The 18,720-nt window shown below is 40.3% G+C and overlaps 1 protein-coding gene across 10 annotated transcripts in view; it reads right to left on the bottom strand.

Moving 5' to 3' along the window:
• Arhgef11 (Rho guanine nucleotide exchange factor 11) overlaps positions 1-18,506 on the bottom strand; it is a 108,813-nt gene extending 90,307 nt beyond the window's left edge. For all 10 annotated transcript variants that reach the window (XM_047550021.1, XM_047549994.1, XM_047550046.1 and 7 more), the window contains exon 1: positions 18,270-18,506. In XM_047550021.1, coding sequence (XP_047405977.1) covers positions 18,270-18,301 — 32 coding nt within the window. In that variant the 5' untranslated portion in view covers positions 18,302-18,506. The remainder of the gene's footprint in view (positions 1-18,269) is intronic.
• Between the last annotated feature and the right edge of the window lie 214 nt (positions 18,507-18,720).

Here is an 18,720-nt window from a genome sequence, read left to right as displayed (position 1 = left end):
AGGACTAGAAATTTCATCTGAGTTCAGTTCCTTCAACCAGGGCTACAGGGTAAAAGGTGACTTCTGAGTTCAGTACTATGAGATTTTTTGGAGTTCTGGGTGCCAATCTAGGGGCCAAATCAGATACCTTTCTCAAACAGGGATTTAGAGCCAGAGCACCAACTTTACTACTATGTGGTACAAAGGCTCAACATCCATGACCCGTGGTTTTCTCATATATAAAGGAGAATACTTCCAGTTCGTGTTCTAGGTTTTTTTTTTGGGGGGGGGCGGTGAGGGGGACAAGCACTGTGGATTTAACCCAGGGGTGCTTTAGCACTGAGCTACATCCCCAGGTCTTTTTAAGACAGGGCCTTGCTAAATTGCTGAGGCTGGCCTCCAACTTGCAATCTTCCTGCCTTAGCCTCAATCCTCACTGGGATTACAGGCCATGCCACTAAGCCCAGTAAGAATAATAATTTCAATAACCACTTAGTAGAATGGTTATTAAAGCACTTTACAAAATCAGTAAGGTTCTGGACAAATGCTAATTGTTAATATGGATCTCTCCTTACTGGCCCTTTTGTAAGTCTTTATGGCTGAATGTAATACCATGTGGGAAAATGAAAGGTTAGTATTGGGCTTCTCCAAAGTGCAGGACAGACTAGGGTTCAGGGTTTGTCAGTTTGAAAACTGCAAGAACTTTTAATTAAGAAAGAACCAGTCAACATTTGAACGCTGGCTGATTAAAGATATTTAAAAAACCTTGACTGGAGATTTTGATAAACCATTTCAAGTGGCTGGTTGATACCATCTAAAGAGTACAGAGCCCAGGTGTAGCTACTGTGAGCATTTATGGACAAGAGAAGCACAAGAACAGATACAGATGTCATACAAAAATCAACAGGAACTGGTGTGGTAGAGATATGGGAACAATGAATTTTCCAAATGTAACCACAATAACATCTCCCATCCTTGACACTCTTCCAGAGCCTTGTTACTTCTGAGGAGACAGAGTCTACATCCCCTCCCTGATCCTGGGCAGACCTTTGTGATTCCCTGAAGTAACAGACTCCCGAGGCTAGCTCATCACCTCTGCAAATGTCCTAGAATGCTTGCTCTAGGAGCCTGCAGCCACCTTATAAGAAGTCCAGCTACTATAGGTCATCATGTAGAAAGGTAATCTGAAGATTTCACAGAAAGAGGGGTGGAGAAAGAGAGGTATCTAAGGAGCTCCAAGGGTTTCAAGTCCCCTGACACCTTTGTTCTCCCAGCACAGGTGCCAGAGTGAAGCACTATTGGAAGCCCAGCCCTGGACCAGGAACTCCAGGTAAGACCCCTATCAAAAGCAACTGCTTAGCTCAGCTGAATCAACCCCCAGAATTGGGGAGGAGATTAGAATTAAATGTTAAGTCCCTTTGGGGCAGTATGTCATACAGTAAATAATAATGTTAATAATACTAATCTGTGCAAAGCCTCTAAGATCAGGACAGACAGGTCACATCCAGGGAATGAGGAAACGGTTGTTATAAGTGGACACTGCAAAATATGAGGTAATGATATCAAAGGAATAGCTGACATTTAGTGAATTTTTAACTATGTCACTTTGCATACATTATTTTTACTTAATTTTCAGAAGAACCCAATGAAAGAAACACTACTTTTCTCATTTTCTAAAGGGAGAAACAGGCTTAGAAGGATTAAATAAGAAGAAACTTAAGTCATTGTGACAGTCATACTCCTAACAACTTCTGCAACACAATGGTGAGTATAACCTAAAAGAAGTTATCAAAATACCACAAATTATAATCCTAAAGTAGAATGAATCTCAGAAATCAAATCTAGCTTTCCCACTTTATGACTGATGAAGTGGAGGCCAATAAAGGTTGTGACTTGTCTTAAAACTGCATCAATTCCTCAACAATAAGAACACAACTAATTCATGTAAAAAATAGGCAATGGATCTGAACAAACATTTCTCCAAAGAAGATATGCAAACACATAAGATGCATATTTCTGTCTTTTTTTTTTTTTTTTTTTTTGGGTGCTGAGGATCGAACCCAGGGCTTTGTGCTTACAAGGCAAGCACTCTACCAACTGAGCTATCTCCCCAGCCCCACATTTCTGTCTTATTAAGGAAATGCAAATCAAACCACAAGAGATACCACTTCACACCCACTAGGATGGCTATAATAAAAAAAGAAGAGTTGGGCACACAAGCCTATAGTCTTAGCGTCTCTGGAAGATGATGAAGAAGGTTCATTAACCTAGTCTGGATAACATACATAAACCCCAACTCAAAAGAGAGTGACAGAATGAATGACAGAAGAAAGACAATAACAAGTGTTGTTAAAGTGGTCTTGAATATTTGTATGTGCAAAAACATGTACACAAATGTTCAAAGTCACATTATTCATAATAGCCAAGAAGTAAAAACAACCCAAATGTCCATCAACTGATGGATGAATAAACGAAAAGGTGGTATATCCATACAATGGACATAATTCAACCATAAAAGTACTTATACAATCTATAGCATGGTTGAATCTTTAAAATATGCTAAGTGAAGAAAGCTAGACATAACAAGACACATATTGTATGATCCATGTATATGAAATACCCAGGGTAGGCAAATTCATAGAGACAGAAAATAGATTAGTGGTTTTCAGGAGTTAGGGAGACAGGACAATGCAAAGTAACTGCCCCAAGTTTGTTGGAGGGGTGTTTAAAATGTTCGGGAATTAAAAGGTGGTGATGGTTATATAACTTGGAATATACTAAGAAACAATGAACTGTACACTGAAATGGTGAATTTTATGATACATGAATTATATCTTGATAAACGTGTTAACTAAAAACTGGTATCCAGCTGGGTGTGGTGGCTCATGACTGTAATTCCAGTGATTTGGGAGACTGACACAGGATCATATGTTCCAGACCAGGCTCAGCAATTTAGGGAGACCATGTCTCAAAATAAAACTCAAACAAAAAAGGGGCCAAGAGGATGTAGCTCAGTGAGTAAAGTACCCCTGGGTTTAAGCCTCAGTACAAAAACCAAAACCAAAATACAAGTATCCATTTTTCAAAAAATACCTACTTTACTGCAAAGTATCAGGCACTACAGTGTACTACACACAATGACAAGGCTGCTTAGTGGTGAAGTGCTAAGTCACTTTAATTCTGAGATTTTATTTTTTCCAATCTCACTGAAACTTACCAGGTCCCAGAGTGCTACTCTTTCCCTATCATTAACCAACCAGGAGGCAAAAAGAGAGTTAGTCTCTTCTTGGAGACTGAATGCAAACCTCTGGTCCTAAGGGGACCTTAGACAAGGAGATTTTATTGGAAAGTGACAAAAACACAAACAAAAACAAAATAAAACAAAACAAAACAAAAAAGAAACTGAAGAGACTTGATTCCTGGCTTCCCTCTCTCCTAGAGATCACCTTCACTACTGCTGAATACATCTGATAAGTAGCTCACAACTTACACATTTTTGCCATTAAGCCTTGCCAGTGGTACAGGAAAATGGGAATCACACTAGGCTAGGGCTTAATAGGCACAAATATTTTTAAAAATCCCAACTTCACTATTTCTTAGTTTATAGACTTCAGGCAAGTCACTAAAGTTCCCTAAACCTGTTTCCCCATCTATAAAATGGGACTGAAGCTCCTTGCCTGGATTACCCTGGTGAGATTATGAATAATAAAAAAAAAAAAACACTTTACCAACTACAGTGTACTGTAATAGTACGGACAAGCACCATCATTACTATCCTCTTATCTTGGTTTTAAAGCTTCCATCCTTCTTTCCAAGTCAATCAAGTCCTCCCCTACTTAATCCATTTTGTCCCAGCATCCCAGGTATCACATATGCCCAATGTCCTATTTATACGATGGCTTATAAATGTAATGGATATTGTCTCAGTGTCCTATTTGTAAGACAATCTATATTTTCCATCTTAATGGCAATAAAGGATATATAAACTCTAGATTATGATTTCCAACACATTTTGAGGTATCTGTGTCAATTTCATTGAAATAGTCACAGAACCGAAAACTTGGGACTTAATGAGTTAAAAATTGACTTCTCTTGACTCTAGTCTTTCCCTGAGTCCTGTCACATCTCCCCTCCAGTCTGTCCCATAGCAGTTATAAACCAGGTCTTATGCTTTTGATCATAACTAATAATAAGGCTTTATATTTACTTGTTGTCTATCTTGCTCCAGGTAGAACACAAGTTCCAGTGTATCCCTAGTGCCTAGAACAGTGCCTAATATTTAATAAATGTGCTGAATGAATTTTAAAAATTCCCATAAACTGAACAAATGGGAAATAGGTTCCCCCCCCCCGCGGGGGGTACTGGTGATGAAACTCAGGGACACTCAACCACTGGATCACATCCCCAGACGTATTTTTGCATTTTATTTCAGAGACAAGAGTTTCACAGAGTTGCTTAGTGCCTCACTGTTGCTGAGGCTGGCTTTGTACTGGGGATCTTCCTGTCTCAGCCTCCTGAGCTGCTGGCATTACAAGTGTTTACCACTGCTCCTGGTTCTTTTTTTTTTTTTTTTTTTTTTTTTTTTTTAAACAGTATTAGGAATTGAAACCAGGGATGCTCTACCACTGAGCTACATTCCCAGCCTTTTCTATTTTTTGAGTCAGGGTCTCACTAAGTAGCCCAGGCTGGCCTCAAATTTGTGATGCTCCTGACTCAGTCTTCCAACATGCCTGTTGATTACAGGCTTGTGCCACTGCGCTTGGCTTGGGAAGTATAGGATCTTGGGAAGGATTTTAAAAAGGGAGTAGTCTCTCCCCACATGCCTTGTCCAGTCCTTTCCCAACCTGCTGGATCTCAAAGTTCAGAACTAAAGGATATGTCTCCAGGCATGAGCAGAAGTGCAGCTAATAGTGCTAGGCTAGGCTGAGCTAAGAAAACTAGGATTTCTTCTGGGTCTTAATTAAATGGTCTTAAGGCATGAAATGGTGTTTCAGGAAACTCTCTTGATAGGAACTCCCAGGCTTTGTCTTGTACCTGCCATTACCTCTGACCTATACCAACAAGCTAGCTTAGACTCACAGCCATTGGTCTGAAAATTTTCTGGAAATTATCATAAACAATTCACAATTCACAGGGCAAAAAGAAAAGCATAAGAGGAGAGACTCAAGATCAGGCACTCTTGAAAACCCCAGATGTGTGGCCTCTAAACCCAATTTCAAGGGAAGTGACAAAGACCCTAGGATAAGAACCCCAGAGCAGTCTGGGCCTCCTACTGCCACCCCATGAAGCTAAAGTTGCCAGTGATGGTGTAGGTTACTGTAAGGACAGAATGATGCGCCACTCTGTGGAAGTATGCTCTTTCAGTGCAGGAACCACATTTTAAGAACTCTTACCAACAGTCTAAGAGGAATCAACGACATTTTAAAAACCCTTCCTATTGCAAAATTCAGAACCTAGTATCAGTTTGGGGAATCATTTTAGGAAGTTTATTCTCTCTTTTAACCCAAAACTGAACCACTGAAATTATGTATATTCTGACACTTACCAGAAGCTTTGACATTTCTGTAAGATTTACTTTCTGATCTTTTTGGGGTTTAATTTTGAAATGACAAAAAATTATATGAAAAGAGTGAAGCAAGATTTCACACACAAGGAGCCCAGAAATTATGCTTCAGTTACCTTACATGGTTCAATTTATGGGATATTTACTGTGTAGCAGGCATGGGGTAAGGCGTTAAGGATAGAGTTTTAAAAATCCATAGAAGAAATTCACAACAGGGAATGAAACGACTGTCTTGGAATAGAGAGTTAACCACAAAAGTTCTGTTACAATAACATAAAAGCTAATTAAGAGCACAGATATCATGAGGCACTGTCTCTCAAAGCACAGAGTATCTGCATCATTTGGGAAGTTGTTAAAAAATGCTAATTCTTGGACGGGGACTTCAACCCAAATAATTACTGAGTCAGAATTTCAGGAGATAGGGCCCAACAATTTGTATTTTGAAGAGTTTTCTAGTTGATTCTGATATATGCTAAAGATTGAGAACCCATGACCTACAGTGACACAGATCTACCTTGAAAAAAATTAACTCAAAGGAGTTGTATTTCCCCACCTCCCTTCTGACCAAACTTCGTAAAAGAACTGAGTAGACTGTCCTCTGCCTGGACTTTCCCTCTCTCCTGCCTGGCTCTCGTTTTTTTTTTAACCTTAATTTGAAGGTTCCTTCCTCCAGGAGATCTTTAGTTGTTTCTCCCATGTGCTTTCAACTGATATCACAGAAGTAAAGTTTGGGCACTGCTATCACATAGTTCCTGCTTAATTTTGTCTCCCACAGAATCACTACCTCACCTCCTTTTTCCATCATGACCCACCATTAACTGGTTCCTGCCCTCACCACTGGCCAGAAATCACTGAGGCCACAAATACCCACCTACTTACTAGATGAAGACATCTCTGTCCTTTTTGTCCTTGACTTCTTGGGATCATCTGACACTATACTCCCTCCCTTCATTTTTGAGATTCCACACTGTCCTGGCTCCTTCTATTATCTCTGTCACTCTCTGCCAGTCTTTCTGTGGGCTCCTCCTCCTCACCGATAAATGTGCTGCCCTTCAGTGTTCTGTCCATCACCCTCTTCTTGCACTGGACTTACACTCCGACTGCTGGCCAGACGTTGCTGACCTCTCAATGTGATTCTCTATCCCACAACACCCTTCTGACTTCCAGACCTTTATCCAGTTGCCTGGATCCCCCACAGGTACTTCAAATCAACATTTTCAAAAGGGATGTTGACCTGTCGCTCCCCTTTCTCAATCATGTTCCTCCTCTGCAGTTCTTTTTCACTGAACAGTACTACCCAGTAGCCAAAGCCATAAATAAGGGTCATCCTTTTTCCATACTTCCCTCATTTCTTTGTCCCCATATAATCAACCACTTATTCTAATTCCTCATATTTCTTATCTCTAAGGTCACTTTTGTAGTAAAGGCCATACTCTTCTCTTGCCCAGGGCCTCTTATCTTCCCTCTCTCTGTTCTCAATTCTTTTAATCCAATGTTTATACTATAGCCAGGGTGATCTTGTTTTTGTAAGAGTTTATCTGATCATGTCACACCTACTTAAAATCTCATGGTGGTCTTCCACTGCCCTCAGGATCGAGTACAAAACCTCTAACACAGAGGATCACATGACCTTCAGGCCCTGGCTCCTACTTATCCTCTGGTTTCTTTCAATTAATTGTTCCATGGTCTCACAACGGATCATGGCTACTTTGAATTCCCATAACACTATGCTTTCTTATCTTCAGCCTTCTTTCTGTATGTATTGTTCCCTCTGTCTGGACTTTCCTTCGCTCCTGCCTGGCTCTCATTTTTTTTCTCAATTTGAAGGTTCCTTCCTCCTTCCTCCAGATCTTTAGTTGTTCCTCCCATGTGCTTTCAACTGGTATCACAGGGGTAAAGTTTGGGTACTATCACCTAATTCCTGCTTACTTTTGTCTCCCAACAGAACCATAAGCTCCTTGGGATCATGGTGCACACTAAATTTGCACTGAATCCAAGTGTCTAGCACCCTGTCATATGAAGATCCATTAAGTGATCAACCTTCCTATTTGAGGGAAAGCCTAAATGTTCCTAAATCTGAAACCCTGTTCCTGTGAAGGCACTGAAACCCTAGTAGTTTTTACCCCTGTCCCTAGTGTTCTGAGAAGAGGGGCTGTGGTTCTAGCTTCATACAAGGTCCCATTCACACTATTCACTACACTCTCTCCAGCCACCTCCCCGCAGAACAACAGTGGCCTTTCTCTTGGAGGGAAGCTTCTAAGGGCCCTACTCTGGGAAATGAATGGGGCCAGCCTGGGGCAGGCAGGACAATAGCAGGGTGGGCCCTGTGCCCTTAGACCCTTGCAGGAAAAGGCAGCCCGGAAACCAAGCCGCCAATGGGGAAATCCCCAGAACTCTGAGGAGGGGAAAGCAACAACCCCAACAAGGCTGCTCTGTCCCTGGAAGAAATACCAAGTACCCAAGACCAAGCACCGAATAAGAACAAAAGGAATTCTTGGTTTCATTTCCTGGCAGCAGTATGTAGAGTTGCTTTCTTAAAATCCCTTGACTAGGCATGGAGGGAATCAGTAATGTCAAGAGTGAGCCACAGCTGAAGTCAGGAAATAGCATACCTTGTATAAAGAGAAGATCCTGCCTAAAGATAACGAAACTGGGCACTACAGGGCAACTCAGAAAGGAGTAATAGGACGAGATATAATAACCAACACAAAACATACACAAAATGGAATGGCACCACCAGTTATTTATAATAGTCCACAATGTGCTAAGTATTCTTCCAAAATTTTTATATAAAATTGTTATATGAACAAATAAAAGATAATAGAGTAGAACTGCCACAGGTATGTGCAAAAAGAAGGCTGAATAATATAAACAATGTAGGGTTGATGATGTTAACCAGAAAAGATTTCCTTGAAGGAAAATGAGACTGATAAGGTTGCGGGGAGATAGAGAACACAGATACAAAGGTGTGGAAAGAGTGATGTAGGCCCAGAAAACAGGTTAGCTTACCTGAAGGAGGATGGTAGAGTACAGTAATAAGACCAAGAATTAATGAGTTGTAGGCTGAACCAAAGAAAGTCAGAAATCATGAAAGTCATGAATCCCAAGCTAGGGAGCTGGACTAAAAAGGAAAGACACTGTAAGTTTCAAGCAAAGCAGGATCCGCCTTGGGTTGAGAGAACTTAGGCACCTAATTTTTAACTACTGTTCTGTGTTTGTTCATTATGTTCCCAGTGCCATGGCTGTCAGTCCTCAGCTGAGAATCAGCATAGGACTGCGGGTAACCCAAGCATGGGTCTTCCAGTGACAGCTGAGGAGAGTTCAGGCCAATCTGGGGTCCTTGCCAAACCAGATGCCTTAACAACACTCACCATATGTTTGGCACTATAGAATTCACAAAATGTTTTTACACAAATCATCTTGATCACACAGCTAGTTAGTGGCTGAGTGGGAGTTCACATGAAGATCTCTTATACTACTAGGATAGTTTGTGTGTGTGTGTGTGTGTGTTTGGTACTGGGGACTAAACTCAGGGGCTTTCTAGCATTGAGCTATATTCCCAGTGCTTGTATTTTTTAAATTTTGAGATAGTATCTGGCTAAGTTGCCCAGGCTGGCCTCGAATTTGTGATCCTCCTGCCTTAGCCTCCCGGGTAGCTGGGATTACAAGCATGCACCACTGCATCTAGCTTACTAGAATGGTTTCTACATTCCCAGAGTTTAGTAGGAATGATATGACTAAAAAATCAGAATCCATCAAATATATGCTAATCTCCTCAAACAGTGACCCAATTTCCTAAAAAATCTCCTAGAATGACTCTCCTTTCCCCCTCTGCACTAAAGAACTCTAAAACTCTATGGTAGAAATGGCCTAACCTAAGAGTCTCAGTAAGATATCATTCAGTGTGCCATATTCACTGAATTGCTGGTATCAGTGGGAGACAGAGTGACTATAATGAAGGTCCTAGTCTGTCAACAGCACTATCCTTCTCCTAGTCCACAAGTCTCAAAACCTTGGAAATCAAATTTAATTTGTCCCTAACCAAAGTGTCTTCTGAATCCCGGCTTTTCCTCTTTGTTCCCATCATAACCAGGAACTCATCATCTTTTGCCAAGATTGCTACAAAAACTCCTAGATGGCCTTCCTGACCTCATGCATTTTCAATCCATCTATCAACATCAGAATTCTCTCCTTAAACATTATTTTTTATTACACATAATACATGAACTATCACTGACTCCCTTTTCTCTACCACATAAATAGAGTCAGAATACCTTTATCCTCTATCCTGCCCACTCTGTCAACCTAATTTCTGTCTGCTCTACAAAGATGAAGAATCTTATCATATCCAGGCTACTCCATGCTTGGTTCTAACCCTAGAAGCTTTCCTCATGTTGTTCCCCTGTCCAGATGGCCTTCTCCCGCTTCTACCTAAATAATTTGTAACTATCCCTCCCCTGGCTATTCTTACCAGCGTGAATCTTCCACTCTTTTCTAAAGGTACCTTTCTGGTGTAAATAAAGAATTAGCAATTATGATTTTTTTTTTTACTGTTTTGTGTTGTTTCATTAATAACATTTCCCAACAAGAATGTATGCTCTACATTCTTGTATGTTATCTACCAGAACACTAAGAACTGAGCTGAGCCTGGAGCCCTTTGATAAATATTTGCAGTCCAATCAACTGACTGCCAAGTGCCACGAATCTTAGGTCACCATTTGGAAGGCTGCTAGATTGGTTCCCTATGTGATTTGAGGCCAGGCCATGACTGTTGACTATAGATCACACCATACCATTTTGTAAAAGTTGTTCCGAAAATACTGAAGAGAAAGGAACAAGGACGGGGAATCAAGATGTTGAAATGACATTATGCCAATTTTTTCAAAGCCCCTTTCTCATATGTTCATGTGTTAGTTTGCTGTTCTTTAGAATGAAGAGGAAAATCTTGAAGAAGTCAACAAAGATAGAAGAATACTAATGACTTTAGGGCCCATACTGAAGTCAGAACTAAAAGACAATAAATTGGTTTTAAATTGTAGCAAAGGGTCAGGAGTGGTAGTGCACAACTGTAATCTCAGTTCACAGAGGAGGCAGGGGCCCCTGAGGCAGGACGCTCACAAGTCCAAGTTCAAGGTCAGCCTTGACAACTTAGATCATCTCACAATAAGTTTTTAAAAAAATATTAACTAGGGATGCAGCTCTGTGGTAGAGTATGAGTCTCTGGATTCAATCCCCAATACTGTTTAAAAAGAAAAAAAAAAAAAGGTAGCAAAAGAATGTCTGGTATCCAAAAGGACTTGTAACTGTTGAACTCACAGAACCACCTTCCACTGAGATCATTGAAAATGGGAGAGACTCCCAACTTGTCTTTAATAGCTCAAGACATACCCTATAGTCTGGTGCAATGGCATCTGCCTATAATTCCGGTTACTTGGGATGCTGAGGCAGGAGGATTACAAGTTTGAGCCAGGCTGAGCAATTTGGTGAGACCTTGTCTTAAAACAAAATAAAACGTGCAGGCGATGTAGTTCAGTGGTAGAACACCCCTGGGTTCACTCCCTAGAACCAAAAACAAAAAACAAAAAAAAGACAAAAACAACCCACACCCTACTTAGAATCAACTAGGTAATTCCTTGAGGTCCTACCAGACTCCTGTCATTTTCCCTCTCAAACCTATCCAAGAGTTTTAGCACCATAAATCTGGGTGTTCTTCTAGACCTTAAAAATACCTTCCAAAATGTGAAAAGAGCACCTGTAGAATGGGAGAAAATCTTTACCACATGCACCTCAGATAGAGCACTAATCTCCAGGATATATAAGAACTCAAAAACTTAACACCAAAAAAACAAATAACCCAATCAATAAATGGGCTAAGGAACTGAACAGACACTTCACAGAAGAACTACAATCAATCAACAAATATATGAAAAAATGTTCCATCATCTCTAGCAATTAGAGAAATGCAAATTAAAATCATTCTAAGATTTCATTTCATTCCAGTCAGAATGGCAATTATCAAGAATAAAAGCAACAATAAATGTTGGCAAGGATGTGGGGAAAAAGGTATACTCATACGGTACTGGTGGAACTGCAAATTGGTGCAACCACTATGGAAAGCAATAAGGAGATTCCTCACAAAACTTGGAATAGAACCACCATTTGACCTAGCTATTCTACTCCTCAGTTTATACCCAAAGGACTTAAAATCATCATACTACAATGATGTAGCCACATCAATGTTTATATTAGCTCAACTCACAATAGCTAAACTATGGAACCAACCTAAATGCTCTTGAACAGATGAATGGATAAATAAAATGTGGTACATATACACAATGGAATATTACTCAGCCTTAAAGAAGAATGAAATTATGGCATTTGCAGGTAAACTGATGGAACTAGAGAATATCATGCTAAGTGAAATAAACCAATCCCAAAAAACCAAAGGCTGAATGCTTTCTCTGACAAGTGGATGCTGATCCATGGTGAGGGGGAGGGTAGGGAAGAATGAAAGAACTCTGGATTATATAGAGGGGAATGAGGGAAGGGGTGGGGCGGTGGGGATGAAAGGATGGTAGAATGAGACAGCTATTACCCTATATACATGTATGATTATACTACTGGTGTGACTCAGCACCATATACAGCCAGAGGAATGAGAAGTTATGCTCCATTTGTTGTACAATGTGTCAGAATGAATTCTACTATCATATATAACCAATCAGAACAAATTAAAAAAATGGGGAAAAAAAAACCTTCTGAGGGCTGGGGCTGTGGTTCAGTGGTAGAGTGTTTGCCTAGCATGTGTGAGGCACTGGGTTCGATCCTCAGAGGTGCCACATAAAATAAGTACAATAAAGGTATCATGTCCATCTACAACAACAACAAAAAATAAATTAATTAATTAAAAAAAGAAAAAAACTTCTGAATCCTGCTCTAATTCTATTAGGAACTACAGACTTCACAGTTCCCCCACAAGCTTCCATACCCCTGTTCTTCCAGTTTCCTCTTCCTTTCATCAGGCAGCTGTCACCCTGGTCTTTTCAAACTTTCATTTTTGCTGGTTTTCAGGAAGGCCAGATAATGATTCCTGGAAAAGAGTCCTAACTCACTGAAAGAAAGGACACAGGCATTCTGTTTTTCAGAAGCTCAGAAAACGAAATAGTTAGAAAGAAACAAATCACAGGGGATGGCTAGCCTCATTCACTCATTTTTTTCAGATAAGAAAACTGCAGACCAGAATAGGTAATGACCTTTCCAAGGTCATTTACATAGTTGGCCCCAGCATACTGATATGTTAACTCAAATACCAGTATTCTTCCTCAAACTCCAAACTTCCTTTCATAGGAACTCTAACATGACTTTTAAGGAATCTTTTTTCTAGACCAGAATCAGCAATTTCTTTAGTCTTGCTTACCCCAACTAGTGAGAGAGTGACCTTGGGTGCCACTTGCAGATTTATGCTTGGGTCCTTTCTCAAGATAGTGACTGAGAAAAGAAGGAAGAATGTACAGTCCACAGGGAAGTTTCCAAGTCATGTAATAAATCTTCCAATTTAGTTTTAAAAACAATAAACTAATAAGGTGGACTTTTCTATGAAGATGTGAAGCAGATTCAGTCAATAATGTTTAAAGTAACTCATCTTAGGCTTTACAGAATTTCAGTTAACAAAACCTTTTCACATAAATCAGAATCCTAGATCTTTTTTAAAAATATTTTTTTAGTTGTTGATGGACCTTTTATTTATTTATTTATTTATATATGGTGCTGAGAATTGAACCCAGTGCCTCCTACATGCTAGGCAAGCACTCTGCCACTGAGCTACAACTCCAGCCACAGAATCCTAGATCTTTAAAGCAGCAAAAAACACTATCATTTCCAAACTCTTTTCCACAGAGGTTATGTGCTTCTAGAACTCCTTTTCTATTCACTAATTTGGGGATTAGGTACATGGAATCTTTTTTCTTTTCTTTTCTTTTCTTTTTTCTTTTTTTTTTTTTTGCAGTGCTGGGGATTGAACCCAGGGCTTTGTGCTTGCCAGGCAAGCACTCTACCAACTGAGCTATCTCCCCAGCACCTTTTTTATTTTCAATAACCCACACTCTTCTTTATTTTTCACCCTGTTTAGAAGTACTATACTTCTAAAGAGGGGGAAGGGGGCTCTGCCTGCCAGTTCTCTATGAAAAAGCTTTAAAAATGCATTAATCGAAGAGTGTTCTATATGGGACTGTGCCTGTGGCTCTGTGGTAGAGGGCTTGCCTAGCATGTGTAAGGCATTCAGTCCAATTCTCAGCACCACACATAAATAAGTGAATAAAAATAAAGGTCTGTCAACATCTAAAATACTTTTTAAAAAAAGAGTGCTCTATACAAAATGTTTTTGAGTATCTGAAGTGAAGCTTAGCCTGCTCCTGCTCATAATGGTGATTAATCCACAAATGTTTCGTCTGAAAATTCCCTCTCATCTCACACTCCTAGATTGGAACCAGGGTACATTTAGGAAAAGACTCAGGACTTCAGGGGACTTATTATTTGTAGATTTAGATCCCTATCACCATTCTGGGAGGCCAATTTTCCAAACTAGGTAGAAGTTCAGCTAAATGTCTGGGGATTTATTGGTTCCAGAGCTCAATAAAGACCAAAACCCAGGTAGGAAGAGATCTCTGACAGGAAACAGTTGGTGGGTCTGGATTTACTTTCAATTTGAAAAATTATATGATTCTACAACAAGGAATGGCCAGAGATAACAAAACAAATCCTTTCTGGGTTGGGTGTGTTGCTCAGTGATACACCACTTGCCTAGCACATGTAAAGTCCTGGGTTCAATCCAACACCACAAAAAGAAAAAAAGAAAGTAAACAAACTCTTCCACCCTCATCACTGAAGAGACATCTAAGTGAGTTAAGGTAGAAAAAGTCTTGCCCATTCATCAAAATTTCTGGAAAGGATTCAATAACCTTCCTTTTCTCACATCTAGTATCATCACCCAACCATGACCACCTCTTTCTAGCTCTGTGTACTTCTGCAATAATAAAGCCTGTTCACTCTGCTTAATTCTTCAAAATGGAGAGATCTTTTCATCACTCTTAATTTGTTTGGGGCTACTCAGCTCAGGAAGTAGTACATGAAGTTAAATCAAATCCGTGAGTTCACCATCTAAAATTTACATAGAATTTTACAGTTTAGAAAGCAATTAGAAATATATTATCTCACTGGACTTGTTCCCTTTAAGTCTTATGAGAGAGATGCAATAAACATTATAATCCTCAAATGCATACTGTATAGAAGTATGAGCTGAGTACAGTGGAGCAGATCTGTAATCCCAACTGCTTGGGAGGCAAGTTTTAGGCCAGGCTAGGCAATTTAGCAAGACTCAGTCTCAAAATAAAATAAAAAGGGCTGGGGATGTAACTCAGTGGTACAGCACTTGCCTAGTAGTAGAACCCAAAGTCCTGTGTTCAGTACCCAGCACCACAGGAAAAAAACAAACAAACAAACAAAAAAAAGTGTTTGCAAAACTCTAAAGTACTTTATATAAATGAGCTACTACGGTTTTACACAGTAGGAAGACAGAAAGGTCATGACTTGCCCAAAGTCACATAGCTTAAGGGGAAAGCCAGGGCTCAAACCAACGACTAACTTTTGGTATAATACTCTCTGGTTTGGTCCTCACATGAGCTAAAGTTTTGCAGAGGAAAGCAAACTCCTAACCCATCTGGTCATCTCATAAACATTTGCCAAGGGGAAGAAGGCAAATAGATATAGATGGCTAAGCAAAACTCATCATCATTCCTATTCATCATCAGTATCATAAGCTGTTTGTAATATCAAACACGTTTTTAGAAACTCCTAAAAAGAACATATAGTAAGGAGCAGTAACTGAAGAGGACAAAAACTGAAAGAGACTTGAACAATTACACTATAGCTCATTTTTCAGTAACGACTGATTAACACTAAAAGAAAAAGATGAGTTGCAAATACTTTCTTTTTCTATGGAACCAGGAGACACTACCCAACAGGAAGAAAGAGGATAAAAGACTGTTAAATAGATATTCTGGTCTTCTTTACTGTAAATCACAATCTCTCTCCAAATACATGGTCCTCCAGCATGTGGCTTATCTCCTGGAAAATACACATCACCTACGAAACCTTCTCTAATTGACCTTTTGATAACACGTGAATGTTGCAAACAACCTGAAATGGAAGAATTCACACTTGCTGATATGCTCATTCGTTCTAACATTCATCTGTCAAATATTTCTGAAGCACTTACTGCATACAAGGCACTAAACTAAACATGCAGTACATAAAACAAGCAAACCAAACACAATCCTGTTTTCTGGAGTTTGCAGACTAGTGTTGCTTTTAGGTGGTCTTTGGGAGTCTTGAGTTTCCTAGTTCCTCAAATTAGACTGCATGCTTTCTGTGAGCAAGGACTGTATGCTTTAATTTTCTAAAACATTAACAGCATCTTACTCAAGACTCTCCACAAAACAAACTCAGAAACTAAGAAAGAATAGAATCTGACTCCATAATCTGCAGCATTTCCCTCCAGAGTCGTATACACTGAATTGTTTAAAATTCATAGGGTCTACAATCTGGGATGTCAAAAGGTCCAATAAAATGAAACTATAATGGAGCAAGATCCAATGCAGCCAGCTGGAGATAACAAGAAGGGGACCCGGGTCCCAGAACTGATTTACTTAGCAGGGAAAAGAATCAGGCAGGGGTGAAAACAAGGAAAGTCCCCTGGCCATGGGAGAAAATGGTACTTGAAGTATAGAAACTGCAGGTATGAAGAGCAAGGAAATAACCTTGACTGTTAAAGAGCACTTTACTCTATTGCTCCAGATAGGAAAAGGGAGCCTCACACATTCTACAGGGTGTCTACAAACTTGGTTAGACAGGATGGGGCAATGAAAAGAACCAAGAATTCAGAATCATAAGACATAGGTTAGAGTTCAGATTCTTCCACAAGTCAGGCAAAATGGCACAGGGCAAGACAGGAATCCCCTTTGGGCCTCAGTTCCCCCTTCTGCAAAATGGGAATAATGCCTTCTGACTTGTCTCTCACACAACATTGTGAGGCTCAAATGAGGCACTCTATGAAAGCACTCAGGCAACTGTAACATACTAAACAAGAGACTGAGATCTGCATTTGTGAAGATTTACAAACTCCCAGAGGAGGCTCAACTCAGGAACCTCACTGGCTCTCCCTGCACTCAACACCTGGGTTTCCATCTTCTCACATCCCTGAATTCACAGAAATAGCTTACCATTCATATCTTAAAAAAGACAAGTGCACTGATTCCCAAACTCCAAGAGGATGAAAAGGGAAGAAGGGCAGCCATGTAAACCATTTTCACTCCTTGCCTTGCCATGCCTCGGTTATCCCTTTCCCAGGGCCGAATTAGAGAGAGGCCAGCAGAAAGGGGAAGGAGATCTGGACCAGCCATAAATGCTTTGTCGTTGTTTGACTCCTCTTCACCCCTGTGAAGTCAGTTCCCTGTCTGGGGACTGCTGAATGATTCTAAACTGGACTCTAAAGCAACACAGAGATTAATGTTTGGGAGAGAGAGATTATATGCATTCTAGGCCACATTCCACAGTCAAAAGGAAATGATTATTAGCATGGATAACCAAAGGTTAACCGAACACAGTGAGAACAATTGCTCCCTTGCAAATATTCTTCCCTATCTCTCCAATTATATATTTTTCCAGGTCCAGTCCTTTCATTTGCTTGTTTAGTCCTCCAACCACCCGCAACCCTAAGAACACACCCCAAGATTCTCAAGAAGGGAAAAATCAGAGGTGGGGGGAGGGAGAAAAAAGGCAGACACCTTACAAAGTTGTACCAAATCTTTGGAAGAAAGAATTATAACCTCACTGTAATGCTGCCAGTGACAAGAGAGGCTGGGCTGACTCTTGAAGGGGAGGTATATCATGTGCTCTAAAATATGAGGGCCAGTGCTTCTGCCCATCAGGCCTAAGAGCCCCCAAAACAACTCCTTCCAGTTCTAAGCAGAGGGAAGGCCCATTTTGCAGTCAAGCTTATTAAGAATGGCTTGGAAGATTAAACTTAGAGCATCAGCCATTGGCAAGTCTCAATTTAAACTCTAAGCTTGTAGGAGAGGAAATTCTAATGTGACCTAAGCAACTGGGGGCCATATCAGCCACTGGTAAAAATCAAGACCTGTGTGGTTGTAAATGGTGTTTCTATCCCATCATTTGGGCCAAGGACATCCTTCTCATTCTAGAAATGGGATCCAACCCGTCATCAAGCTGCACCATTCTATACCAGCCAGCCTGGTGGAGACCCACGCCCCTCCTGGAGCCCTTCCCCCAGCAACTCCAACACCTCACATGACCAGGCTTGCTTCTGCCTCCTACTCCTAGGCTGGTAAGTTGGGGACCCAAATTCAGTCTCCAACTTGGCAAAAATCAAAACCCACTGAAAGTATGTCCTCCTCCTTTCCCTCTCTTGGCTTCACAGCTTGCTTACATTAGAGAGACACTGAATCAGGAGGTGTGTTTTGAACACAGACACACACAGGAAACATAATCATACATGCTGACAGTCCCCAGAGACCAATGCTCCTACCCCATCAATTCCCACAGCACACCCAAATCTTTTTTTTTTTTTGCAATCCTTTATAAAAATACAACACCCTCCCTCCTGATCTTTCCTTTAATAAGTGTTGAAAAACCCAAATTATTAGCAAACCTACCTGTCTATACTCTGGGGTAACCTTACACTCATGGTTTCTTGGTGTCTCCACGGTTTGGTTCCAGAATGCTATAGCTTCAGTGCTGATCAGGACTGAATCCCTTGCAATTTCTGAGAAAGGTAAGAAGAGGGCCTCCCAACTTGAAGATTGAATCCTTTTTCTTCCAGTTCTCAGGACCCTGGTAACTGAAGCTCCATTCTACTTCTACCGGTGAACATGGTCTCCTTTCTTAGTCCCTTTTCCCCTCCCCCCCCTTTAAAAAAAAAAAAAGAAAAAAAGAAAGAAAAAGAGGAAAAACTATGACCTTCTTAGAAACCAAAATCCCAACCACAAATCTCTTCAAGGTTAGCACTATGGCCTGAAAAGTGAATCACAGAAAGAATGCGCTTTCAAAATATCAGTCTGAACTGCAAAACACAGATAAAACCATCCTTTTAATCCAGTTTTCCCA

This window comes from Sciurus carolinensis, chromosome 1 (genome assembly GCF_902686445.1).
Source record: "Sciurus carolinensis chromosome 1, mSciCar1.2, whole genome shotgun sequence".
Taxonomy (NCBI): domain Eukaryota; kingdom Metazoa; phylum Chordata; class Mammalia; order Rodentia; family Sciuridae; genus Sciurus; species Sciurus carolinensis.
This window is presented reverse-complemented; position numbering and strand designations above follow the sequence as displayed.